The sequence below is a fragment of the Poecilia formosa genome, unplaced genomic scaffold (genome assembly GCF_000485575.1).
Source record: "Poecilia formosa unplaced genomic scaffold, Poecilia_formosa-5.1.2 Scaffold148, whole genome shotgun sequence".
NCBI classification, from domain to species: domain Eukaryota; kingdom Metazoa; phylum Chordata; class Actinopteri; order Cyprinodontiformes; family Poeciliidae; genus Poecilia; species Poecilia formosa.
Genome location: NW_006800087.1, coordinates 546,417 through 572,851, shown reverse-complemented (window position 1 = coordinate 572,851; position 26,435 = coordinate 546,417). Strand labels below are relative to the sequence as shown.

The window sequence follows — 26,435 nt, the reverse complement described above, 5'->3', positions numbered from 1 at the left end:
ATGTTCGAAAATGCGGAAGTAAAATAGTAAACCCACTTTGCTTAATACGTCATCTCTCTGCGCCTTGTCCCTGCTGTGTTCTGTAAGGGGACACAAGTGAGGCGACATGTGAAGATTTTGTTTATGGTTCTTTTTGATATCGGCAGTGTAAATTGAAGCGGCATCCAGTGGAAACATGTCTTTGGTCGTTTCACGATTCATCGGCGGGGTTTTATCCCGACAGGCCGCCGCGTCACGGTAAGCGTTTGTAGAAGAAGAATGATGTGATCCGTGTGTGTCCGAATCAATAAAGAGGAATGGAAGTGAACCAGTACTGAAAATATGCTGCCATGGGTTGGTTATGTCATGCTTTCATATGTGCTGCGGTTGTCTTGTGTAATTTTTCAGCTTGCTTTTGGGAGAATGTAACCCTGCTCTGCAGAGTCCCTGGTTTTTTCCTGTGGCCACACTTAAGACATCTGCACCACTCAGGTATGATACAGTTACCACTAGTTGATTTAAAAAAGAAAAATGAATCTAGCTTAGATCACTTGATCTAAGCTAGATTCATTAAATTGTCTGAAATATATCACTCTCCATGTGAACAATGTAAATGTTTCATTTCTTTATTTAACTTGTTAAAAATAAATTTGATTTTTCTTTTCGCTGTGCTGCAAAAACAACAACAACAACAAACAAACAGTCTTAAGTGTTTTTGTCTAGTTTGTAGTGCAAATATCTCTATACCATTGGAACAAGACAAAATTAACTTCTAAGTAACTTTTCAGCAAGATATATGAGCTCCGTTTAAGTAAGTAAATCTTTAATACTAATTTTAAAAAGTACTAGTTCCACTGGCAGATTATTTAACTTATAGAAATACATGTTTTCTATAAGTGAAAAGGAATTAGTTATTTTAAAGGAATTAGTTACTTAAAACAAGCTCCTATATATTGCTGAAATATTACTTGTAAGTTAATTTTGTCTTATGTCAAGTTTGTTAAGAATATTTGGTAAGATTTTGTCCTTTTGCAATGCAAACTGTATCTGTAGTTCTAGGTTCGTTAGCAGAACTATTAAAATAAATTGTATGTCAAAATAAATGGCATTGAAGGGACTTGAAGTGTGTCTACAAAGCTATGATAGCCTTAGAATATGTTGTATAAACACAAACAGTATTGTTTCAAACTACGTGGAAACTATGTAATCAAATCAGAAAAAATCTAATACCATAAAGATCCAGAGTACATTTATTTGTCATACCTTTTTGCCCAAATTTCAAGATGTAAAGTAGACATTAGTTGTACAGCAGCATCCTTGTTTCATTGAATGAAAAAAAGAGGGCAAAATTTGTTTAAATCCGTCATGTGATTCGTAATCATGGAACAAATTCTCCTCAGCTAGATGCCTTAAAAATCCAGACATTTCACCTGCTCAACAATAAAATACTAGAGAATAATAAAACATAATTTTCTGCTATTTAAACATGCACATGTGGTGAAATAAGAATGCTCATGCATCGGTGTGGTTTATGTTACATTAGAGCGGAGCCAAAGAAGAAGAAGAAGGTGGATCCGCGGAGGGAGCTGATGATGAGGGAGAGACTGAAGAAGAAGCTGAAGAAGCTGGAGAGGGTTCCGCCTGAGCTCATCCCCATAGAGGACTTCATCACTCCCACTAAATGTTTGGATGAAACGAGGTACAGCTCAGTTCAAAGCTCCACAAAAATGAAACATTTCTTGTTTTCTTCCTGCCAGCCCCTTTTTAAGTTTTAAATTGTTTTTTTTCTTTATTTTATAAAAAAGAGAGCGCATTCCTCCAACGCTGTCATTTGAAGAAAGTGAGAGTCGCGCGCTTCTTCTGAAAGAGTGGAGTCGATACAAACAGGTTATTCATCTTTCACCATTTTATTCCTAAACCTCTAAAATGAAGATTACTTTTGACTTTCAAGTGTCTGTTTTTGCCTCTCGTTTCCGTCATATAGTGTTAGAGATATACATTTGTCTCTGTTTTTTCAGAAGCAGCACATGGCTGAAGTAGAGGCCATTGAACTTGCTCTGGAGGCCCAGAGGGAGGCGCTAGAGGAGCTGAAAATGGAGTCTGAGGAGCTTTACCGGGCAGCGCTGAAGCCAGATCCGCTTCTGCTTCCTTTCACTCATGAAGGCCCTGCTTACACGCCTCCAATCCCCAATTATGACGCTCCGGATGGGAAGTATAATGACGTTACTAAAGTGTACACACAATGAAAGTCTGTGGGCGGCGCTTCTTTCTTTTTTTACTGTGTGAACAGAATTGATTGGGATGTGATGCTGCGTTTATCAGTCTGTAAAATCTGGCTTGATGGAAACTTATCACATTGTTTCTTTGCCGATTTGACTAGAAGGCATTCTTGCTCATTATAATTATTCGTGAGTTGTTTTTTTTTATTCGAACCTCTACAACAATGTTGAAAATAAAAGCTTCTTTGTTTAATCAAAGCACTGATTAATTTTTTTCAATAAGAACACTGATGTGTTGAATCTTTATGTAATGAGGGAAAAGCAGTGATTCTACACCACACAGCACAGCTAGTTTGGAGTGTAAATGACCTTTCAAAATATGCATCTCTACTATGATGACCTCTGATCCAGCTTTAGTTTTGGGTGAAGTTTGTTTAAAGTTTTTGGGTATTTATTTCAAAATATTTTTTTCTTGGACTCCTTCCTGGAATAAAGCAGGAAACATAATTAGCAGTAGCTTAACATCGATAACAAAACTTACATTATAGAAGCATTGAACACTAAACTGATTTCATTTTGCACATTTTAATTCAAGTAAAGCTTTAAAGTTTACTCTTAAACAACACACAGCAAAGCTCTTGCAATTTAAATATGTTTTTCAATTATGGGTACTACATGAAGTTACATTTCAATTAGTCCCTCCTTTGAGTCCAAAGATTAATTCTTTAACAGTTTATGAATCAGTTTAGAAACAGCCGGTTTCAGTGGATTGTCCATGAAGTGAACTACATCATATTGCATTGGTTCATAGAGCAGCGGCAGATGGCTCTTCAGATCAGGAGTCTTGCTGGGTGTCCTAGTCCAGAGGCCTGTGCCAGTCACCAGGAGGTGCCTGCCTCAGTTTCCACACTGGGGTGAAGTTTTTCTGCTCTTCCAATCGTCTCCTTTCACTTTTCTGCAATGCGTCCTACAACATAAAAAACAAAGGTACATCTTTATGAAACTAGAAAAGCACAAATTTACATCCTTTTCAGAATACGATTTCCTGGAGTTGCACCTTAGCTTCTGTGAGTTTGTGACTTTCCCATTTTCTGCAGTTATGGTAGTCCTCTTTCCACTGCTGGCAGGACGGGGCGGTGCCGTAGGTGTAGTAATGGTGAAAATGATTCCTGAAACTTCTGCAGTGCCTGAACTCACTCAAGTAATCTTCGCAGGCTCGATGTGGCTGCAGGAACACAGGTACAAATAAAGTAGTTAGCTTGGCTTGTTCTAGTGGTTGTGTTTAACAAGGAGCGCCAAAGAGGAGAGGAAAGTAAGAATAATACGGACGAGCTCAAATCCACAGAAAATTGAAAAAATAAATCTCCTTTTCAGATTTCTTAGCTTGTGTGTTAAATGATGTTCTCTTTTCTTGAGCATGCATGTCACCATGTTTTAGACAAGTTAAAGGAATCAAAACCTCTGTAGCGCTGCATTTTGGACAGGTGAGACAAAGAGGTTTGGTGATTTAAGCACATTTTCCTCATACCAAGCATGGTGGGGGAAGGATGATGCCCTGGGGCAACCATAAACTCTTGTTTATTTAACTATTGTGGAGTTAGTTTTGATGCCATCTGTTCAACAGTTCAACGTGTTCAAACTGGCCAAAGTCAGGTCATGCAACAGGACAATAAACCCAGAAACATCTGCAAATCTACAATAGAAAGACAAAAATTAACATTAAAAGGCTGAAGTATTGCAAGACCACAGCCCAAGTACAGATTACTCTGGATCCGAATCCGATCTGATGGGATTGATCTGTCTTTAATGACTAATTCATATTATTACTCCTAAAGGGGGTTTCACAAATTATTGAAACATAGTGAACTTATTTTTATTATGAATGTGCTGATATTTGTATTTATTTTATTGGTATTTCCCATTACTGTAGACAAGAATAACGTTAAGACCTGTAATTTATTTTTTACTGTGTCCAAAAAATTGATCTTGTACACAAACAATATACCACTACAGCTTTCAAATTTGGATTGGCCATTTATTTCCTGAACGCATTCAAATTAAAACAGGGAAACAGCACCCGGTTGTGATCGTCATTGGAGCTGCACGGTAGTTTTTTTTTTCTTTTTAGAAACCATCAAACGTCTAATTTTTAAAAAAGAAATTCAACATTGAATAAAACCAAGATAGGCTTCTTAATAAATGTATATTATAAAACGTATCTCGACTATTATTGATATTCCACACGGTTACTAGCGGTCAGGGTTACGGAGAATTTACTTAGCATCGAAAGCTAATCACCTTGCTAATTTATTCACCAAGGTTAAGCCTCAGATAAACCAATCAGCAAAACCGATGACTAAACAAATTAGACTAAAATACGTTATGAATAGCACGATTATGAACACGTTTTAAGGAAAATTTACCCTCCACGCTCTTTCTGCAAGCTGCTCCATAGTTAGCGGTTAATATTAGAAGTGTTTCCGGTAACATGCTTTTCAAAACAAAAGCACCACCGCAGTGTTCGCAGCTTTTAACTTTGAAAATAGCCAACTCTTCCAGACGCTGGATCAACTTAAGTTTTAAGTTTTGGAATAATGTATGGGCTACATTAAATAACCCAAATTTGAACCAGTTTTGCTGTTTTATTTTTTATATACTCATGTTTTCCAATCTGTCTTTTACACATGTGATTTTATCCACGAAGTTACACTCCATCATAACTTCAAACCAGATATATTTTAATAAATGTGCATAATTGAGGTAAAGTGGCCACATTATTTTATTCATACATAACTGACAACAAAAACAACTGCAGACAATGTCAAAGTAATCCTTTATTTGCCTATAAATAAACCAGGAAAGAATGTCAGCAAACTATAACTGAGGGAAAAAAAACAAAAGAATTCAAACATAAAATAGTTCTTACGAAAATTTAAGATAAAGTTATTGGTCCCATTGTTTAAACTACAATGGGGATCCTGGAAACTGTATATTTCAGGTGCAATATTTGGTCAAAAAATAATTCTGGGAAATGGTGGACAGAAAGAAAATAACTCATAATTCCAGTAATTATCCTGAAGCTACTTATTATGTTGATATCTACTGAGGCTTGTTCAATTAAATGACCATGTGAAAACAGATTATAACTGAGAACCAATGCAGCATGTTTGAGCAAAAGTCTTACCATCAGAGTTCAATATGATTGAGTTCTGACATAACAGACAAAGAGGCGAGTGTTTCTTCAGATCAGTGTTTTTTTTTGTTGTTTTTTTTTAGTTTGCTGTTGATGGGGTCACATAAGCCGAATATACATTTCAAGTAATTCAAGGCTTTCTGCCCTTCTTCCGCAGTGACTGTCCTTGTCCAGAAAAGGCAATAAATCTGTTCATGGCGTCATCCTGGGAGAAGGAAAACATATATTTAGAGAGTGTTAATGAAACCAAAACCACTTCAATGCCTTATTCTGCTGAATTAAGCCTCTATGTTCAGTGTATAACACTAAAAAACTCTGTGGGTTAAGTAATTAAGCACTTTATAAAACGTATTTACTCACGTCTTCTATGTTTCTCCTGGGCTGAGGCCTGGAGTTTCTGATGAAGGTGATCCGGCCGACTTTAAAGTCATAGTTTGGAATACCTCTGTGATAAAACATTGTATGTTAGGCTTTCAGTGATTTCCAAACTGCATAGTAGAGTTTCTGAGATTTATAAACAGTAAACTGTCCAAAACAAAGGTCTAAGTGCATCCATCTGTGCTACAGTTTGGCCCAATGTATCGATGTAACACTAAACCTTGCATTGTTGAGACTGATGTGTCTGACAAGGGTAACAGGGTGAAATGTCCTTGTTTCTGCCATTTAAAAAAAAAAAAACCTTTATGGAAAAAAAGAAATTAATTTGAAAACTCAGATGTTTTTCTGCGCTCTATTTTATTAAATCATATGTATCCAAATCTGGAATTTACTCTCATACTTTTCAAGATTAAGTGTAAACACTGACACTGCAAAAACAAAAATCTTACCAGGTATTTTTGGTCTAGTTTCTAGTGCAAATATATTTTATATTTGGATACTTGAAATAAGACAAAACTAACACAAAAGCAAGTTTTTAGCAAGATTCAGAGCTTCTTTTAAGTAAATAATTTCACAATATTGACAAAAAAGTACTTGTTCCATTGGAAGAATATTTCACTTATAACAAGACTTTTTCCCATGTTATAAGTTAATTTATCTGCCAACAGAGCTAGTACTTTTTCATCAATATAAAGGAATTATTTGCTTAAAACAAGCTCCTATATCTTGCTGAAAAGTTACATTAAAGTTAGTCTTATTTCAAGTGTGCTAAGAGGCTATGATATTTGCTCTATAAACTAGCCCAAAATTACTTGGTAAGATTTTGTGTTTTTGCAGTGTAAACTTGACTTTCTGGATGCTTTTCTTCTGTCAGAGAGATTGACAAAACTAGTTTTGTGCAACAAAAGTTTTTGGGTGTCTGAAATATGTGTTACTTAGGTCTTTTCTCAACCTCTTTGAAAATATTTTACAGTGAGCAGAAACGCCATAATGCTGTGGATTTGTTTATTAATGTGTGCATGTATTCACCTTTTGATGTCGCTCGCAGTTAGAGGAGCAGGACTGGGTTCAATCCCCTTTGTTTTCCCATCTAGGCGATTTCCAGACCCAGTGAAAGCCTGGCAAGACATCAAACGATGACTCACATAGTTTCAACACCTTCACTGACATTTTGTTTGTCTCAGTCTAACAGCAGTAGGATCTCACTCTGAATCCTGTGTCCATGTCAGCATAACTACTGGCGTCTCCTTCTTCCTCCTGCCAAGAAACAAGTTTTATCTCTTTGCTCAGAACATAAAACGTTCAGACACTTTCTGGGTCTTACTGTCGGTTCATCGTGGTTCTGAGTCCGTCGCTCAGGCTCTTTGTAGCCCAAAGGAGCATCAAAATCCACCTGAGGTGCACAATGGTGACATGAGTGAAACACTGAATGTAATAATATTATTTATCTACTGCCTGAGATAATGATAAGAGTCTTACATTCATGTCACACTCGATGATGGACACTGCTTTGTCGGGTTTGGTTTCCATAACCCGCAGCTCGTAGATCTGAAGCAAACAGTTTTAAACGCATGATATGCAACTCAGTAATGGAAAGTAATATCTATTATTTTGTAATAAACATTTTTACCTTTTCATTGTAGTTTATGGCTATGACATCACCAGTCGTCAAGCACGCAAAGTTTCTCAGAGCGTTTTCCAGTCTGCAAATATAAGGATGACTTTTATAAACTGCTCAACTAAAAAAGAAAAATGAATGGACAGAGTGGACAGACTTCCTACACTGCTTTGGGGTTTGTTATATCTAGGAAGTCAGGGCTCTGTGGCTGAAACTTTGAATATGTGGCCACCATAAGGTTGACGCTTTCCACTTGAACTAGACCGCCTTCTTCCAGGAGAAGATTCTGCATCATCTGCAATGAAAGACAGACATATTTAGATGTCAGATACATATTTAAAGTACTGTTAACCACTTTAAAGTAGTTAACAGTATATTTACAGTTTTGTTGTTGTTGTTTTGTTGTTAGAAGTTCAAACAATAAAAAAAAAAAGAATCTACGATCTGGGACTAAATGAATATTTCTAGGAACCTTTGATTTACTGTTGTACTTGCTACAAGTTGCTTTTACTTACACAGAACAAATATTCATTCATGAACTAGCACAAAAAATGCACATTCCCACAAAAGAAACAATATGGTAAAACACAACAGAGTAGACCACTCAGTGTGCTATTTGATTTCCTCCTCACCCAGTGTGGAAGGTAACAGATTCCTTCATCTGCCACAAACTCCAGAACTCCACAGTGGGTCATCCTGTCTGAGTTCTTGTTGGTGAGTTTGAACAGCATTGGATAGGTGATGTTAAGCCTGCCTGTTCACATAAAAACATCAGAAAAATGAGAAACATGGAGGATCATGAAACAAAATGGAGGAAAACAAGAAGTGTTTGGCTTGACTTGGACTTACTGAGCTGATCAAGCGCAGAAGGAGGCATAATTACTAAAGGAAAAAAGAGATAGATTGTAATTGTTTGCACACACACACACACACACACACATACAAAAGAATCTCTTTAAATAATATTAAAAAAAACATGACCGTTTGAAAAAAAACTTCTGATTTGGATTAGGATTTGAGAATTTTTTTTTAGTTTGTAAATATAATCTTGATGTTGAATCCATAATATAAAAGTAATTTAGAAAAAGACAAAGTAGAAAATAAATATGTAATATTTAACTCAACTTTAAAATTGCATATATTTAATGTGACCGCTAATCTAATCCCAAACCTCTTCCAAACCCTAATTATGGTACAGTATTATTAGGATTTCAGGACCCATTAAAGTAAACAGTAATCTACTGATTTGTAGATTACAATATGTAATTGTGGATTACATACTGTAATCTGCAAAACAGTTATTTAAATAACTAATGAACTGTGACCCTTCAGTGTCATTAACGCAGAAAACAGATTCTAAATTTGTTTCGTAAATCTAAGCACAGATCATATGTGGAGTTCCTCAAGACTCTTTTCTTGGACCTTATTTCTCTCTATATATCTTGCTAGCTCAGATTATGAAGCATTAAAATTGAAATATACTTGTCGCTATTCGTGTCTTTCTTTTCTGTAAAGAACTTTGATGCAATAAAAATATGAGTTTGAACCGCTAACTAACTTATATGATACACTGTATTTCTGCTAATTATGTGTGAAATAGCACACGTTGATAACAGTGATGATGCACTTTTTAAATCCTTCTCTGGTGACACTCACTTTTGCCTCCTTTCTCCACATCGGAGCGGTCGTTGGGTCCAGCCAGCATGGACACCGAGTAGCAGCGGTACTGAGTGGAGAAGCGGTTCGGAAAGCCCCGGGCCATCGGGTGGTCGAACACATGATGGAAGGAAAACTGTGGAGTTCAAACACGATCTGTTAACTTACAAATAAAACAATTTTCGGTGTTTCACATCGGGGAATGACTTTAACTTCATGATGATGGAGCATCTTTCTGCTCTGCGCCAGCGTTGTTGTTAGCCGCTAGTTAGCCCAACTGCTAAAATTACAACTTTTTGTACATATTCAGCGCCACGGAGAGCAGTAGCAACTCATTGCTTACCATAGTAACTTCGTTAGGTCTTGGTTGTTAAAAAGGTTTAAGTTAAAGTGAACGTTTCAGGGTGTTTTTGTTGTTTCTGCGTCCTCTTGTTTTCTTCCTTCTCCTCCTGGAAGTGTTCGAGCTGACAGGGGGAAATGACGTCTTCATTACCAGTAGCCAATCAGAGTAGGTAAGAGCAGTGACGTATCACTCCCCGCAGTGGTGTTTACTTCAAAATAAGCGTTCGACTCAAAAGCTAAAATATTAGAAGACAAACGTTTAGTTCCTAATTAGATATGAAAAAACAAATGAAGATAAATAGCATTTACCTGTTATTAGCAGCTTTTAAATGCTATTCTTGTAAATACCTATTTCCAGCAAAGTATACTGTTTTCCGGACGTAAAACAATATTAAAAAAATAAATAAATGGTTTGTGGAGAAAATGTATTCGTAAAATATTAAGTACATGTTGAAGAACTAACAGGACAGAGAAATGATTTTGCAAACAATTCAATTAAAAAAATATTGTATGTATCACATAGGGAAATTAAATGTCATATTATCTCAGTATGTGATCATGTAGGATGTCCGATAACAGTCTATCCAGCGAATCTGAAGATGACTCTGACTGAAGACAGTTGAAGTAAGACAGTCTCATGACTTCTAAAAATTATTTTTTATATGTACAGCATTTCTATGACAACTTATTGTAACATAGTTACTTAATTGTGCTACAAAATGGCACTATGTGGTTGAAAAATACATAACGTCGCCTCCTGAAATCTCTGCCTAAAACCCAGGCAGAGAGACATTGGACTTTGGTCCTGCTCTGCCTCCATGAAGGCTTCTATTCTACTCTTTTGGGATTAGAGGTCATAGATCTGGTATTATTTGAGTTTTTGAGATGCTAGTCAGGGTTGTAAAAATAAAACAAAGCTGTTGCCAGGGCTACACATAAAAACAAAAAGGTGGAAAAATAATTCCACTTGCAAAAATCCAAAAACCGGAGGGATTAACTCCGAAAAAGTAATTCCTGAATCAAAAAAAAAAATAAAAAACTAACTTCAACAGCGCAATTAAAGAATAACTTAAAAAAAAATGTATTAAAATATTTGTAACTTCTAAAAAATAGTGATCTATACAGCATATCCAACTAATAAATAAAAAAATATGGTATTGTGACAATAAAAATACTTTATGTGAAATTCAAATAATGTAAAAGAGAATAAATCCCACAGTAGCCTTTGTCACATCAAATGTTTTATTACGTCTTATGAAGACTAATATTGCGGTACAAGTTTTTTACAGCAGCAAGCACACTGAAAAAGTCAGTACAGAACTGGAAAAACAATATTCCTTCCTACAAAACTCAGACACAACACAAAGCTGAGAAAAGTAGATGTGGTGCTGTTGTAGGTACACAATAAAGAAGTTTAAAAAAACGACCCAAATCGTTTTTTGGGGGTGAGCCAGGCGGTCTCATCTCGGTCTCTCTGGTCAGAAGTTCATCTCTCATTTCTGCTCTGGCATTTAAATCGGAGGCCAGAGTTTGGCGACTTCCTGGTGTGTGGCCTCAGGTAACCACTGGCAGTATGCAGACAACAGAACTGCAGCGAGGAGAAAAGAAACAGAATTATAACAATCACATCACAGAAAAAACAACAAGCTGCATTAATTCCTCACATTTATCTTCAGTCTTCCAGATAGAGTGGAGAGCATCTCTGCTGTCAACCCTTCTTGAAACCAGTGGTCCCAGTAAAGCCTCTGTCCTGGGCTGGAGTCTAAGAAAGCAAGGATGAAACAGTAAGAGCAAATAATGCAGGATTCTGTCTCAAAAGTTCAAACCTTCTGAGTCTAACACCTGTTCAGGTAATTTCTAAAAGATGGAAAAAGTTTAAAGAGCCAATATTTGACTCTGTTAACTCAAACAAATCTCAGACTTTACATGCATGAGAAAACTCTTAAACCACTCTTATTTTTATCAGTGCAAATAGAAATATTCAACAACATTCTAACACTTACTAAAACAGCTGCAAATGCAGTTAAATGTGATATTAAAATAAATTAAAAAGTCTCGACCTGGTAAGTGCTTTTGAAATTAGATTGATCAGACAGCAGAGTGGCTCCAGTTGCTTTTTAAACCCTATAATTAGTATAAGCTAATAGTTTTGCCTATTGTTTCATACTCTGGTAATAAAACATAATCCCATGTGTGAGGAAAAACTTACTTTGCCCAAGTTTTCATCATGATGGAGGGGTTTGACAGAAGGTGGCCCGTGTTTTTCTTTAGCTTGGGACAAACCTGTTAAACACGTAAAGCAAATGTTTGTTCAGGTTGAACTGGAATGCTTCAATCTTAATCAGGTGTAATATTGAAGATGTTTATTTTTTTCTAATGCTATTTTAAGCTGGAAACCCAGAGGAGACACAAGGATGGGGGAATAAAGATAAAATACTTTCACTGTATCTATTTCTATGTATTAAAAAACTTCAGTGTTCCTCTTTCACGTCTGTCTGTGGTTTCATTAATAAAAATCCACTGAAAAGTTTCACAAACAGCTTTTGACTTTGACTAATAAATTACATAAGACATCAGAGATTTAAAAGGCACAATTTATTTTAAAACAACATATTAGTCTTATTTATTAGATCCAGGTTTCTGATTGTAATTTGTAACATGTCTGACTAATCGTGTGCATTTGATATGTTAACATACAAATATTTTTGTATTTCACCTGGAAAGATTATTAAGCACTTTGGTGGAAACTAATGAGGATCCTAATAAATAAACTAACAAGTATAAATTTACTTTTAGAAGAAAAACATTTTCTTAATGGCTGAAAAGGTTTTTTATTTTTAACATACAAGGTTTTGGCCGACAGTGATGGCATGTGGTTCATACATTGGAAGGACTTGGTGTAAAGCAGATAAAACGGACCGAGACGCAGCAGTACCTGTCCCTCCAGAAGAAACCTGGCAAACAGCCTGTAGCGCTCCAAACCTTCAGGATGCTCCGTCTCCACTGCCGGCAGCTGCCAACCCACCCGGACTGACGGGGACACACAGAGGAAATGAACAAAAGCTCAAGAAGACGCCAACATTTGCTGCTCTGCTGCAAATTTACGTACAGAATGTGCTCGATCTGTGGCATCTGATGGTGCCGGAGGAGGAGCAGAACCACGGTGGCGGTGAGTCCAGAGGAGGGCCGAAGTGGCAGTACTGAGGCAGGAGCTGAGGGACCCAGTCTGCTTCTACCGCGGAAACACCTGACAGGAAAAACGTTGTGTTGTGAGATAAAAGATGTTCCCTCTGAACAGCTTCTAACTCAGGCTGAAACGATTCATCAGATTAATGCTGATGAGTCGATTTTTAAAATAATTCAGCAACCGATTAATCAATGTTAACTGGAGAATACAGACTTTAAAAAGAAAAGTGCTGAAAAAAATATTCATAGGCCTGTAACAACAACTAATTTTACTGGATAATAAATTGCCCCAGATAATAAATAATAATATTTCTGTTTTGAGATAATTTTCAAGTAATATAATGGTAATGCAATTACAGATCCTCAAAGATCAATAAAATTTAAATCCTAATGAACATTTAACACTGAAACTGGAAGACATTTTAAATATACAAAATAAATAAAACAACAAATAAAATGAATTCTGAAGTCAAAAAAAGAAGTCCTTCAGAAAAGGGGTATTTGAGATTTATGACTTTCATCATCCAGTTTTTGGTAAAAGAGAAAAACGATAAATCATGCGAGTTATTGAACTCGTTTTAATCTATGTGATTAATTGATTTATTGTTCATTATGAAAAGCTTACATATACAGCAGTAATTAAGCCAAACTATGCAAAACTAAATACATTTTGCGTTCAAGATAAAGTTTCACCTGCTTCAATAAACTGAGATTATAAACATAAATAATTTGTCTAACCCTGTTTTCTTTTGTCATACTTAACCAGATCTTTAAAATGCTGAATCTGTCCAGAATCAGAGGACCATCTGAAACTTAAAAACCAACTGATCCCAGATGTTTGGGCCTCAGCCCTGTGGTGTTTCTTTACCTCTCATGTACATTTTGGAAGTCTCCATGATCTCCTGATAGACCACAAACTCTGGCAACTTTTTGAACAAAGCAGAATTTGGATGAATGAACACCGGATCATCCATCAGCGGAGTCTGCGTAGAAGAAAAAACAGATAAAAGTGACAAAATGAAGAAAATAACATGACAAAACTCTACAGCAGTCCAGGCTGCAGGATCTGCTCACCGTGTATGCATTCTTCCACTTCGAGTCCAGCATGTCTTCTGCTTGGACTCGTCTCGCCAGGTGGTCTCCCAGTCCGGCCAGAACAATCTGCCGCAGGCAAACCACCTGGTGTTCGGTGGGTGGAGTCATCTTAGGATCCACAAATACGCCCACCTCCGGACACACTGCGTTCACTGCAAGGAGGGAAAAACCAGCGATTTCTGGCTCAGTTTCTGCAGGTTTATGTTACTTGTGCATGTGTGTGTGGAAAGGTGTGTTTCTGGACCTGCGTTGGTAAGTTGACCTCTGAGCCTCCTGATCTCCACCATTGCTTTGTATCTCAGTCCGTTTTCCTCACAGAACTTGGGAGTGCAGCCAGCAAACTCACAAGCACCAACAGCACCTGCAGTCCGGCGCAACAGAGCTACAGTAAGACTTGGTGACATGTGGAGGTCCTTTGTTTCTGTGGCCAAATAAAGAGCGTAACATTCGTCGTAGAATAGCAGAGGGCTGGGCAATAAACAATAAATATTGTGATAAATATTGATAGAAAATACGTCTGATAGAACGTTCAATAATTAAACTGAACTCTGACCCAGAACTGCACAGCATTCTTCAGCCTTTCTTGCAAAGTTGGTGGAATCAACTTACTCACTCAATCTTTGGTTACCTAGCAACAACCTGTGGGGTAACCTGCTGTGGTTACCTAGCAACAGCAGCAGTTTAAGGTTTTGCCACTCTGCCTCATAGCTGCTTAAAAAAAACAACAGTTTGGAGTGAAAACTGTGGATAAAACAGAAAAGGTCACGCCACTAGTTTAGAAGACGTCAGATATTTAAAACAAAAACTAATCAATAAATATTGATAGACTATTACCATTTTTTTTCTCAGCTCACTACTAGCCTGGTAACAACCAGAGCCTTGTTTTACACTCTTTGCTTTGTCCAGAAGGTCTGGACTCTCGGCTATCGAGAAATTATTACTTCCTGGAGGAGGGAGCTCTGCTGAAATTTAAAATTTTACCCAATTGCTAACGTTTAGCCGTGATGTATGTAATGCCCCAGTTTGACGTTATGGAGCTTATCAGAAATTTCCTGCGCTGCGAACAACCAATCGCCACTGCGAAGAGAGAAGAGCTGAGCTGAGCTGAATAAGATGGCTGTTCATGTTAATTCAATATTTGGAAGCCTGACCGTTCACAGTGAACGGCTTCGTTCACATCCACCGCTGCTAAAACTACAGGCAGACTTTAATTATAAAACAATGCAGAAAAACCATATTATTGTTTTTTGCGCTGAAATTCTACCAGAGTAATCCATGTGAATGGGAGAAATCCCATTAGAAGGGAGATTAGAATCAAGTGGAATTGGCCAGACTAAATTTAGGCTAAATTAATGTTTTTTTCTCCTCAGTCGTCTCACCCAGCATGACCATGAGATCCCCCAGCAGGAGTGAGGCTCCTTGCCCCGCCCACAAGCGCCTCATCTGGGTCAGCCGAGCTCGACGCTGGGTAAGCGTGGAGCTCTCATCGTCACTGCGAGCAGGTCTGAGGAGAGATGAGAAAACAACAGGTGATGAATCAGTTATGCTACAATATTCTATCTCACACTGGATGACTTTTTTTCTAGTTTTCTAATACAATTAAATGTAAACGACAATTAGTATGAATGTCCACACCTGTCAAAGTCCTCAAAGATTTCCCGCACAGTCATGGCTGAAACCACAGCGATAATGTACGGCAAACAGTCCTGCTGCTTCCCGAGCGCCAACATCTTTGCGTAACGTGGCGCCACGGGGAACGAAGCCATCGCTCTGCCCAGCGAGGTGATGGGACAGCTCAACTTCGCTCGCTGCAAGTCTTTTATCCTTATAAAACATTAACTAACAGTTAACTCGGGTATTTGTACAATGAAAAAACTTTGCTCAAGGATTCAGACCCCTTGAACTCTTTCGCATTCGGTCACGTCTCGTCCTCAAACTTAACGGATAGAGAGTTTTAGCAATAAAGAATGGACAAAAGTCTATAAAGGTAAAACTGGTGGAGACATACTCCAGAAGAGCTCAGAGTTGTAGTTGCAACAAAATATTAAAAAAAAAAATCAAGGGTATGAAGACATTTACAAGTCAGTATATAAGAAGAAATCTCAAAAAATATTGCAGAAAATAAATCTTTTGAGCAGAAATCTAATAAAAATAACTTTTAGTCCGATGAAACAATCTTACTGACAACATACAAATCTAAAACTGAACACAAAACACATAATTTAATTTGTTACTAATTTGTTTTTGCCCTGGTCTTTTTTTCTGCTTGTTATGGTGCCATTAAAGTCAGAAAAAATGGGAGGAGCTAGCTTTTACTGGTTGCTATGGTAACTACCAACCATCAATAGCAACATAAGGTAACTTTTAAACCAATAAAAGTTACAATAAAATAACCTGTTTACTTCAAAATTTACTTAAAGAATAAATTATATTTTAAAATTCAAATAAACTAGACTTGAACTGCATCATAAATATTTAAAGAAACAATCAAAACAAATGAAATACAAAGTTCTTTTCAACGCATTTAAAGATGTAAATACAGTGGAGCTACCTTCCAGAGCGAGGCGGCTCTTCCAGAGCTCCCAGTGAAACAAGTAAGTCCTCTGCAGCGATCAGAGCCTCGGTGGACGGAGGGGTGGGAAAAGGAAAATTAACCACCTGCAAAACCAGAAATTTAAAAATATGCTGTTTTCTGCTTTTCTCTGTTTTTTCCCTTTTAAACATTATTTTTCTCCTTGCAGACCTTCTCGATGTTGAGATCCTTCATCTGCAAAATCAGGTCCTCTACGGGGCGGCGAGTGATCTCCGCCTCAGAAAACTCACTGAAGTCTCCAAAAACCGCAGAGGAATACAACCTGCGTTGTAAAACCAAGAAAAAATATGAAAATAATAGATAAAAATACACTAGAGAAGGAAGTTATCAGCTAATTGATTAATCTAAAGTGGAGTGATCTCATTCATAGACAATTAATTTTCTTAAAAACTGGAGTGTTCTCTTGTATCTGGAGAACCATATTTTAATAACATAATGCGGTAAATAAATTAAAAAACACTAATTTTTAAATATTTTTGTGTCCGCTGTATTAAATGCTGACTGAAAAACAGAAGAAAATTGTGGTTTTCACACACTATTAAACTTAGACATATATGAAATATAACGCAACAAGAACCCGTTAGGTTGCTAAGTGGAAATATACAAGATGAAAAGAAGAAAATATGTGAAACACTAACGCTCCCATGTTGTTCATGCAGAAGTACAGTCATTGGTTTCTCTTGAAGGATTGCTAAAACTTCCCTCCATTACGTGCATTAACAGTCCTCAAAACCAACCGTGCTTATTGAACACTGTTATTTTCCATCGTTATAATTTTCCTGCATTATCTCACCTTCGGGGTAAAAGTTAGGACACTTCCAAAGGCCCTTGACCGACAGGGGGGGCACCAAAAAATTTTTTTTTTTTTTGGTTTTTCCGGAATTGGAAAAAATGGGGCCCTGTCAATTACTGTTATTGTGCTTTTTAAAATTGTTATTAGCGGTAAATGTTCCCCCTCCCAGCCAGACCAAAAACACACATCCATATTTGCCCTGAACCCCCCTAGACCTGCATGACATGGTTCGTTCCTGCTTGGAGCACTTGAGAGTCACACTGTTCAGCAGCAGTCAGTGGAAGAAGAGAAGTTATGACAATTTAATTTTAATTTTTTGTTATGGGGCCCAGGATTCCTGGCGGCGACCCTGTTCGTAGTACATCAGTAATTTTTGTATGAGAAGTTGTCGCGACTTCGCAATGCAACTCGGCTAAATGAGCGTCATTGAGGCGATAACTTAAGGAGCTTGTCGAGTGTTTATATTTCAAAACAGAAGCGCTTAAAGTACATTTTGCATCCCACTCTGTTTAGACAGTTTTTCTTTTCCGTTATGATATGACACCGCCATCTTTAATTATCAACTGACTCTGCTTTTAGACCAGCGGCGCCCTCTGCTGGATGGGAGCCAAAGTACAACAATAAAAAAAAAGCTCTAAGCCGTACCGCATGTAAATAATCGTTTATTTTCCGTGATGCGAGCTATGCAAAGGTAAGTGTGCTAACTGTGCGATGCTACTGCTAGCTCACCAAAGGATTGTGTTTAAATAAATGGATAAATGGCTAAAGACTAGGTCTTTGAAAAGAAAGCCTGAAAATACCGGTGGAAGGTTTTTCTCTGGGTGAGTTGCAGAATTTTTGTGTTTGAACACTATTATGATATGTATGTGGCTAAATGCGACATCGGTGACAAGGCAGTGAACAAAGCTGCGGCCCACACTGACTAACTGCATCTTAACACCATAAATAAAACTATTTATCTACCCCCTGAAAGAAAATATTTGTTTTTGCCAGCGCAACTCAAGTCTATTTTCTTTTATTATAATACTTCTAAATTACAAATCGAGTGTTTGTCGAAATGTTAATAATGCACACAACACTTGTAGTAAAGAACTTTTTCGATTTCCATGTGTTTTCTATTATTGGAAAACTTAGAATACATACTTTCAGAATCTGTAAATGACTGAAAATGCCCCATGAAGTAGTTTGTGGTTTTATCTGGCCAGTCACTTTAACAAAACAATGCCACCCTTCCCTTTAGGAGGAACAAAGACAATGAGTAAACAGACTAATGTTTTCATTTCAAGTTCTATATATTAAGATGTTGGGTTATCACGCAATTTCACATTAGGTAGTCCTGGGCCTGAAAACGTTTGGCAAAAACTCCGGTCTAAGGAGACATTGTTAGTTAATCGACTGTAACAAAGTTTAATCTAATGAAAGATTGATTAACAATCAATCTTGAGTCGACTCATTGTTTGAATCCCTAAAATTGACACACCACCAGGGCAACAGTGTCAAACAGCTCTAACCTGTAACAATGTCCGGCCTCGGTTCGTCCGGCTCTGCCTGCCCTCTGATTGGCTGAGGCCTGAGACGTCCATGAGACTTTGAAGGACGACACGCCTGTCACTCTGTCGTAGTAACGCTTCTTAACCCGGCCGCAGTCAACAACATATTTGATGCCAGGAATGGTCAACGATGTCTCGGCGACGTTGGTGGCTACGACACAGAGACGAGTGCCAGGTGGAGGAAGCCTGAACACCTGTAGTCATGACAACAGACCTGGTTTGTCACAGAAGCTTCTCCTGGAATTACACCAAGTTTCTCGAAAAGGTCTTTTGCTGTGGTGGCAGCATATCTGGTTGTGAGTTTCATTCGTACCCCCCTGTGCTGCACACCTGAGCATATAGGCTGATACTGGGAGCCCAGGTGAAGGTGTGAGTTTTCAAAACTCAAATTTTTTATTTTTTTTAATGTCAAAACTGCCCTGTTTCTCTCTTCAGGGACTAACTTCTGAACATTACAGTGTCTTACCTTAGCTTGCTGCTCAGGAGCCAAGAGGGAATACAGCGGAAGAACAAACAGAGGAATGGACGGGTCGGCCTTACATTCTGCAAAAACAAAACACACAGCAACATTCTGCTTAAAACGTCACATTTTTCAGTTTTTATAACAAGATGTAAAAGTTATAAAACATCTAAAGGAATTTTGGTTTTACAATATATTGCGGTTAAAATGCAACAGAATTATATTGTGACTCCTTTCTGAACTAAAAGTGTTACAAGGTGTCAACCTTAAATAGTTGAAGCTACTTTTACAGTGAATCAGATAAAAACACATTAAAAATAAACTCAGAGGGAAATTTAACCTGATCTTTTTGATCCCTGAATAAATTAGGAACTTCAGACACCCAAACAATGTTCCTTAAACAAAAAATATATATTAGAAGTTTCCTTTATGGCCCATCTTAGCCTCACTCAGCCTGGCCGTTGAAAACCATGAATTTACCCGACTCGTTTGGATCGTCCCCGATCTCCAGGTCCGAGCCTCCGTCCTCCTCGTCTCCGATCCCGGCCTCTCTGTCCTCGTCCCCCTCGTCCACCGGCAGGGCGGAGTAGTTATCCAGGTCGATCCGAGGCAGAGACTGGAATCACAGTTAAAAACACTGATTTTAAAATGATTGGCCTAAAAAGTACTAATCAGCCATTGGATAAAGTTTCCTATAAGCAAACTTTATTAAACTGCTGAAACATTACTGCATAGAAATAAATGTGATATGAAATTAGGTTATCAAAACAACGCTGGAGACAAAACCTGCTGTAACTAATATTGTAGCAAAAAACATTTTAGAGAATTTGACAGATTTAATAGAAAATATTTCTTGCAAAGGATTAAGTATAAATACATTGGATACTTTAAAAATGTGAAAAGAAAATAATATATAAACGAATAAGGTAAAATATTATTTTTAGAAAGGGAATGTTTAGCTGTGAGTGGCGTAGATCTTTGCAAACCCATTAGAAAAATAAATTCAGTTTTTATTGCAGGTAAACTCACAACATTCTTCTTCTGTTTGGCCTTCTTAAATTTCCTCATTGCCTCAGCCGTGTCCGCTTCCTCGTCTTCAGCTAAACATAAAAAACAAGTAAATTCAGAACAGAAAGAAACGTTCTCCCTGATCGATGGTTACTGGACGCCCCACTCACCAGCGGCCGTGCTGCCCTTCCTGAACGGAAACGCTTTCCTGAGTCTCCTGCAGAGGCTGTGGACCTCAGCCTGACCCGTCAGAAACACCAGGATCCCCCCTGAGCGACACAAACAACTTCAATAGCTTTACACTCATAATTATCAGCGCAGACACTGAAAGCAGAGACAAACAGTCAAACATACCGGGAGGGAGCATGCGGTGGATTTTGCAGGTCTTCTGAAAGGCTTCTCCGGTGTAATCGTCCAGCGGAGTTCGTTTGTTGAAATGGATGGTGACCGGGAACTGCCGGGCGTCCACCTTGATGACGGGCGGCGGCGTCCGAAAGAGCTTCTGGTTTTCTGTGAAGTCCTCGACGCGCAGAGTGGCCGACATGATCAGCAGCTTCATGGGCATTCCTTTCTGCAGACGGGCACAGAGAAAAGCAGCAAATCTAGGAGAAAAAGCTTTTTATTTTTACGTTGTGCATCTAATTTATTTTTGCACTGACTCCTGATGCAAACTGATCTGAAAGGTGAATCTGAAAACACTGTCTGTGCAGAGAAACAATTTGGAGAAAAATAATTCAATATAGAAGCACTGCAGGGCCTTTTGTAATCAAAACAAACTTTCAAACTTCAGAAGATGATTAATTCCTCTAAATGATTCACACAAACACAAAACCTTTTCCCACCTTGTTTCTCAGCGGGACGATGCGGGACAACAAGCCGATGAGGATGTCCGTGTAAACGCTTCGTTCATGGGCTTCGTCTATGATTATCACACTGTATCTCTGCAGCAGAAAATCCTGCAAAGCAAAACAAAAACATGGAAAATACAACAAATATTAATTTAATTTTGTTCTTTCCTTATGGTGACGCTAAACAGATGTGTGTTTAACACAGAACAGAGGAAATTAAACTGAGACACACAGAGTATAATTATTGCAAGTTATCTTAAATGTCCGCAAACGCTAAAAATGAGCAAATAAATGAGCAAATAAAACAATAAAACCTTCTGGATCTCCTTCAGCAGAACACCGTCTGTCATGAACTTGATCTTCGTGTCGCTCGTCACGTTGCCTTCGTATCGAATCTGGTACGACACGACTCTGAGCAGACAAAAAGACATAAATTATTATCAGTAAAACAAAACAAAAAATCATTTTAGGATTTAAAGCGAGTCAAATATTTAACTTACTGGGAGGGAAGGTTCATCTCTTTGGCCACTCTGTGCGACATGCTGACAGCTGCGACTCTCCTCGGCTCTGTGATCCCAATAATCCTGCTGCCACTGGAGGAAACAAACATATTAGAAGAAAATTTCAAAATCTAAAAATTCTACAATTTAACCAACTTTTCAGCAAAAATGCACAAAAATGTTACAAAATCCAAATCCAAAGGTTTTAAATATGGAAGCAGTAAAATCTAGAAACTGTAAGGGATGAAAGTGAGCAGATGGACAGATAGAACGACAAAGAAACAGATGGAAGAATAGAAATAAGATGGATGGCAAGAGAAAGCAATGGACAGCTGTACAAGCGGACACAAAAGTTTATGAAAACCGTTATCGACTAATGAGTTAATCTAAAAGTTCACTGATCTTATCGATCAACTAATCGGGTCACTTTCTTAAAAACTCGAGGTTTTTTGCGTCATTTCTCTTCCCCATTCTGGAATAGCCGCCATCTTTATTCCTGTATTAACTAGCTCAGCTATGGCAAGCGGTGCCCTCTGCTGGATGGCGGCCAAACTACAACAACAACAACAGCAGGTCTAATCGGACATTATTAATCGATTGGAGCAAATTTTAACCTAATAAACCATTAATAAACAATTAATCTAATTGTTTGCATCAGTGGTACAAAGTGTAAAAATAATTATATTTCTACATGTCTGCTTCTCTAAACATGGAAAATAAAATATTTATTATAATATAATATATTCCAGAGTGACTCAGAACCCTCCTATGATGCAGCCTTATGACCTTTTTTCTGGGTCAATGTCCACAGAGCCATGCAGGAATAAAATGGAGAACCTACCAGGCATAACCAGCCTCATACAGGAACTGAGGCACCTGCGTTGTCTTTCCACTTCCTGTCTCCCCACAGATGACAACGCAGGGATTCTCCCTGACTGCCTCCATGATGACCTGCTCCTCGGCCAGCACCGGCAGCTTCAGACGAGCCCCCTGCAGCAACGGATTGAGACATGCTCAAAGCAGAGAAACAAACACAGCATTATAAATGTGGACAGTATGATTTCCCTCACCTGAACCTCTGCTGATCTGTCAACTGGAATAAACACAGCCGGCTCTGACGGCTTCCTGCTTTGCACTGTCTTCTTATTAGGAACCGTCTCTTTCTGCGTATCTGGATCTGCAATGTTCTGCTCCAGCTTCTCCTCCGGTTTGGTTTCATCAGCATCCTTTTGTTCATTTGTCTCTACGGAGTTATTCCCTCCATCGTTCTCTTCCTCTTCCTCCTCATCAGAGGAAGTGTCTTCCTCACTGCTTTCTTCTTTCTGCTGCTCTTCCTCCTCATCCTCCTCTTCTTCCCATTTTCTCTTCCTGTTTGCCCCGCTCACACTGCTGATCTTTGGACCAGAATCTCCATCTTTCGCTTCATCCAATGACCTGAAGGGACACAAAACATTTTATTGCCTAAAATTTTATTGCCTAACATTTCAGGCTGTATTTTGCATTATAAAATGCAATAACATAATATTCCTTTGATGACTTGAAACAAAGAATGCTTCAGCGATTAAAAACTTATTTTTAACATCAAAAATCTCAGTCCTTCCTGCTTGACTTAACATCATTATAGTCTGCTGATTTTATTGATTAACTGATATATTAACAGATTTTCTTACAGAATTTGAACCAGGTGAAGAAACGTACAAATACTATTAAATCTTATTAAATGCAAAATGAATATATTTTGGCTTAATTGCTGCTCTGAGTGTGTTGTTCTATCAGCAACTGACCTTTTTTATACTCCAGTTAACAATTAATCGATAAATCCAACTTATTGCTTCAACACTAGATTTTACCAATAATACATCAGTAATGATTGATTAGCATTATAATAAAAAGATAAACAGAGACTCCTGAGTGAATAAAATAAGTCCTGACCGTTGTGCGTCTGTTTTGGAGGCCATGTTCCACCTCAGGTGCTCATGACCTTTGAACTTACTGTTTAGTTTGGTAAAGCTTGTCTCCTGTTCCCAGTTTGGATGTTGTGAACAGAAGCTTCAGTTCAGACTCTGGAAGCTGGACCTCGGCCAATTTGCTGAGGATGTCTGCCCTCTGGAAGACAAATTAATAGAAATACGTCAGCAGGATTTGATGCAAAGACAAAAGTATGTCTCCCTGAAAATATACCTTAACATAATGACATTTTAATACAAAACATTTTACTACAAAGACAAAAACATTTAAAATATCTGATATTTTATTTTCAGCCTTGCAAAAGCATTCCCCAGTTTGTCGTGTCACATTTATAAGGCAGCATATTGAGATTTTATGTTATACATCAACACAGTGTAGGAAGTCATAAGTTAAATCAATGTATTTTATGCAACAAAATTCTGAAATGTGTACTGCTTTCACCCCCTGTTACTCTGACGCCTGTACATAAAATTCTGTGCAATTAAATCTATGTATTCAGTTATATTCCATGAATTTGAATATTATTGAAAATGTTCTTTATTCCAATAACTCCATGCACCAAATGAAACACAAACTGATGTTTTAAAGCTTTTCTAATCTAAAATTAGGATTTCACATCAGTCATATAAGAAAGATATTTTTAATGTAGAAATATAGATTTATTGAAACTCAGGTTTAATACTCACTTAAAAGCCTGTTATTTTCAAAAGGTACATTTATTCTGACAAAACAGAGAACACATACTTTATTTAATCTGACTTAATTAAAACAAATGATGCAAATGCACTAGATTTTATTCAAAGATACCAGAGTACATGTAAAAATTTAATTCACCTTTTAATATTTTTTTAACGTGTGTAAATAAATCTTGTATTATTTTCCTTCCACTTTTTAGTTAAACTAAACTCTCTGATAGTTTATCCTGAGAAATCTCCATAAAATACAAAGAAGTTTTGTAAAACCACAAACGGTAAAAATGTTAAAGGGATATGAATATTTTTGAATCTGAATGACTACTGTTTTGAACTTCCTGAACCGCCATCTCTTTATGGGTAAACTTGTGCAACAATGTTTTTTTTTTTTTTATCTGTTACTTTATCATGTCAGGTACATATTTGGTAGAAATGTGTCGATCTGACTAACCAGTACATTGTTAAAGTGCAGCAGCTGTAGTTGTCTAGCTGCTTTTGGCATAATTTAAAATTAAATATTTTGTGAGGATATTAAACTCTTTTTCTTAGCTGTCATACATATTTTAGTTGTTGCTGTTGTCTCACCTGAGCTTTTTTCTCTTTGCGCTCCAAGACTTTTTGAAGTTCCTTTCTCTGTTTCTTCGTCAGAGGTTTTTTGGAGATCACAGGCTTTTTTTTAGATTCATCCTCTTTCTTCTTCTTGTGTTTGGAGGCTGGAAGGACCAGAGGGTTGCTGTCGTCTACACCTTTCATCCGATTCCCATCTAATGACAACAAACCCACATAGATCCGTAAGGGCGCTGCGTTTTAAACAAGGAATGAATAAATAAACATCTTAATAACAGCAGTGTTTCCTACCGTTTAGCTCCACCACAATATCCGTCTTCTCCTCCTTTGCTGGTTGCTGCGTTTCACTTTTCTGCCTTCCTTTCCAGTTGTGCTTCTTCCTTAGCTTTCCCATTTTAAATAAACTGGATATAACACAGACTCTGATACAGAAACAGACGAAACTGAGACTTTAGCAGCTCAAAAACGACGAAAGGAAAATCATTCTTCGTCATCAAACCGCCATAAACCTTTGTCCTGTGGAACTCATGATAAAATTGTTTTAAAGTCGTTATTTCTTCAGTATAATAGTCCAAAAAAAGTGAATAGAGGATAAATTAGCCACTTAAGAAACTAATGTGGAAACCTCACGTGTAAACAGTTTTAACATGTCCGACTGTTAAAACTGTCCCGCCCGGAACGTGAGTTACTTCGTAGAAATGTTCCGCCGAGGCAGTAAATTCAATTAAAGCAAAAATAAATAATAGAACCAAATTAAAATAAAATAAAAAAATTAAAAGGATAAATAATAAAAGAAGGTAGAATCTAAAAATAAAATTTAAAACAAAAAGAAAAAATCTAAAGAAAGAAAAGTAAATAAATAAGAATATTAAAAGAAAAAAAAGGAAAGACTGATGGGAAAGAAAAAGAAAGCAAAAATAAATAAAGTGAGAGATTAAACAAAAAGAAATGAAAAAGGAAAGACAAGCAGAAATTAGGACAAATAGGTGGAAAAAAGAAAAGTTAAAACAAAAGAAAAAATAAAAAGCACATTTAAATGGAAAAGGTTCAGTGAATCATCAGAAATATTTTATAAAACAGTGTAACAAAAACAAATACTTTAAAGTTTAGTTTATTATAAATTCTAAAATTTTCATTTTTATAAAATACATGTGGTTAAGAGTGCAAGTGGATATAAATTTCTCTCTTTTGTCTTGCAATCTAACATTCAAAGACTTTAGGAAGACTTACAAGTTTGCAGAATAGAAATAATATTAAATTACTAAATTCAAAAATTAAAAAGATGTTCTTAAAAGTAAAAAATAACTAGACATATGAGTGACTCTTACTTATATTTGTGACAACCAAAAATATCTTAAACTATTGAAGGTTCATGATTTTATTAGCACATTTATAGACTTCTACAAGTAATTCAGAGAGAGAAAATTATTTATAGACTGAAATGTTAACTACCGGACAGCTGTGACAGCATATTAGGGTAATTGTAGAAAAGAAGGAGTGAATTTATGTTTAAAAAACCAAAACAAAAAAAAACAAGGAAATTTCTATGTTCAAAAGTTGAAAATTGGTTAGAAAAATCTCAGAAATGTTAAGATTAAGCTTGGGAATTTCCTAAAAAAAAATAAAAAAAGAAAAAAAAGAAAAAGAAAGAAAATTTTTGAGTTTGAAAAGTTAAAAATTTGGTAGAAAAAAAATCACAAAACTTAAGATTAATCTCAGAATCTCTTTTAGAAAGAAGCTTGAAAATTTCTGAGTTTGAGTTTGTTTTCAAACAAAGCAAACCCAGGTTA

General features: G+C 37.0%; 5 protein-coding genes across 5 annotated transcripts in view; 1 reads left to right on the top strand and 4 right to left on the bottom strand.

Moving 5' to 3' along the window:
- Nucleotides 1–26,435, bottom strand: part of LOC103145867 (lymphocyte antigen 6 family member D) — a 670,619-nt gene that overhangs the window by 105,684 nt on the left and 538,500 nt on the right. The gene's annotated exons all lie outside the window — the stretch shown is intronic.
- Nucleotides 43–2,456, top strand: mrpl40 (mitochondrial ribosomal protein L40). The gene is made up of 5 exons (XM_007563452.2): nucleotides 43–237; nucleotides 388–471; nucleotides 1,523–1,678; nucleotides 1,785–1,866; nucleotides 1,998–2,456. Exons 1-5 carry the CDS (start codon nucleotides 176–178, stop codon nucleotides 2,223–2,225), a joined length of 612 nt encoding a protein of 203 aa, XP_007563514.1. The 5' UTR covers nucleotides 43–175; the 3' UTR covers nucleotides 2,226–2,456.
- On the bottom strand, nucleotides 2,768–4,723 carry cunh22orf39 (chromosome unknown C22orf39 homolog). Its single transcript, XM_007563453.2, has 3 exons — nucleotides 4,622–4,723; nucleotides 3,256–3,423; nucleotides 2,768–3,165 (listed from the first exon to the last, which is right to left on the bottom strand). Exons 1-3 carry the CDS (start codon nucleotides 4,649–4,651, stop codon nucleotides 3,055–3,057), a joined length of 309 nt encoding a protein of 102 aa, XP_007563515.1. The 5' UTR covers nucleotides 4,652–4,723; the 3' UTR covers nucleotides 2,768–3,054.
- ufd1l (ubiquitin recognition factor in ER associated degradation 1) lies at nucleotides 5,015–9,535 on the bottom strand. Its single transcript, XM_007563454.2, has 12 exons — nucleotides 9,387–9,535; nucleotides 9,044–9,179; nucleotides 8,237–8,269; nucleotides 8,020–8,141; nucleotides 7,552–7,682; nucleotides 7,400–7,472; nucleotides 7,249–7,317; nucleotides 7,094–7,162; nucleotides 6,976–7,026; nucleotides 6,799–6,887; nucleotides 5,752–5,836; nucleotides 5,015–5,596 (listed from the first exon to the last, which is right to left on the bottom strand). The coding sequence occupies exons 1-12, from the start codon at nucleotides 9,387–9,389 to the stop codon at nucleotides 5,522–5,524; spliced, it is 936 nt and encodes a 311-aa protein (XP_007563516.1). The 5' UTR covers nucleotides 9,390–9,535; the 3' UTR covers nucleotides 5,015–5,521.
- On the bottom strand, nucleotides 10,614–25,336 carry dhx37 (DEAH (Asp-Glu-Ala-His) box polypeptide 37). The gene is made up of 26 exons (XM_007563455.2): nucleotides 24,937–25,336; nucleotides 24,664–24,842; nucleotides 23,412–23,524; nucleotides 22,489–22,852; nucleotides 22,260–22,408; nucleotides 21,419–21,511; nucleotides 21,233–21,329; nucleotides 20,913–21,026; nucleotides 20,425–20,641; nucleotides 20,241–20,339; nucleotides 20,092–20,162; nucleotides 19,543–19,678; nucleotides 19,069–19,145; nucleotides 18,564–18,796; nucleotides 16,410–16,521; nucleotides 16,218–16,324; nucleotides 15,302–15,490; nucleotides 15,046–15,170; nucleotides 13,911–14,027; nucleotides 13,646–13,818; nucleotides 13,440–13,554; nucleotides 12,495–12,632; nucleotides 12,321–12,415; nucleotides 11,595–11,668; nucleotides 11,050–11,147; nucleotides 10,614–10,973 (listed from the first exon to the last, which is right to left on the bottom strand). The coding sequence occupies exons 1-26, from the start codon at nucleotides 25,037–25,039 to the stop codon at nucleotides 10,897–10,899; spliced, it is 3,465 nt and encodes a 1,154-aa protein (XP_007563517.1). The 5' UTR covers nucleotides 25,040–25,336; the 3' UTR covers nucleotides 10,614–10,896.

Excerpts from the sequence above, each read along its gene's own strand:
- mrpl40 (XM_007563452.2), top strand. The coding sequence starts at position 176 with ATGTCTTTGGTCGTTTCACGATTCATCGGCGGGGTTTTATCCCGACAG. Across the intron at positions 238-387 it reads CGACAGGCCGCCGCGTCACG|CTTGCTTTTGGGAGAATGTA; the intron begins GTAAGCGTTTGT and ends GTAATTTTTCAG. Across the intron at positions 1,679-1,784 it reads AAATGTTTGGATGAAACGAG|AGAGCGCATTCCTCCAACGC; the intron begins GTACAGCTCAGT and ends TTTATAAAAAAG.
- cunh22orf39 (XM_007563453.2), bottom strand. The coding sequence starts at position 4,651 with ATGGAGCAGCTTGCAGAAAGAGCGTGGAGG. Across the intron at positions 3,424-4,621 it reads TTGCAGAAAGAGCGTGGAGG|CCACATCGAGCCTGCGAAGA; the intron begins GTAAATTTTCCT and ends GTGTTCCTGCAG. Across the intron at positions 3,166-3,255 it reads ACAAACTCACAGAAGCTAAG|GACGCATTGCAGAAAAGTGA; the intron begins GTGCAACTCCAG and ends TTTATGTTGTAG.
- ufd1l (XM_007563454.2), bottom strand. Across the intron at positions 5,837-6,798 it reads ACTGCGAGCGACATCAAAAG|AGGTATTCCAAACTATGACT; the intron begins GTGAATACATGC and ends GTTTTATCACAG. Across the intron at positions 5,597-5,751 it reads CCAGGAGAAACATAGAAGAC|GATGACGCCATGAACAGATT; the intron begins GTGAGTAAATAC and ends TCCTTCTCCCAG.
- dhx37 (XM_007563455.2), bottom strand. The coding sequence starts at position 25,039 with ATGGGAAAGCTAAGGAAGAAGCACAACTGGAAAGGAAGGCAGAAAAGT. Across the intron at positions 20,163-20,240 it reads GAAGGGCAGCACGGCCGCTG|CTGAAGACGAGGAAGCGGAC; the intron begins GTGAGTGGGGCG and ends TTTTATGTTTAG. Across the intron at positions 12,633-13,439 it reads TTCCAAAATGTACATGAGAG|GTGTTTCCGCGGTAGAAGCA; the intron begins GTAAAGAAACAC and ends TTTTCCTGTCAG.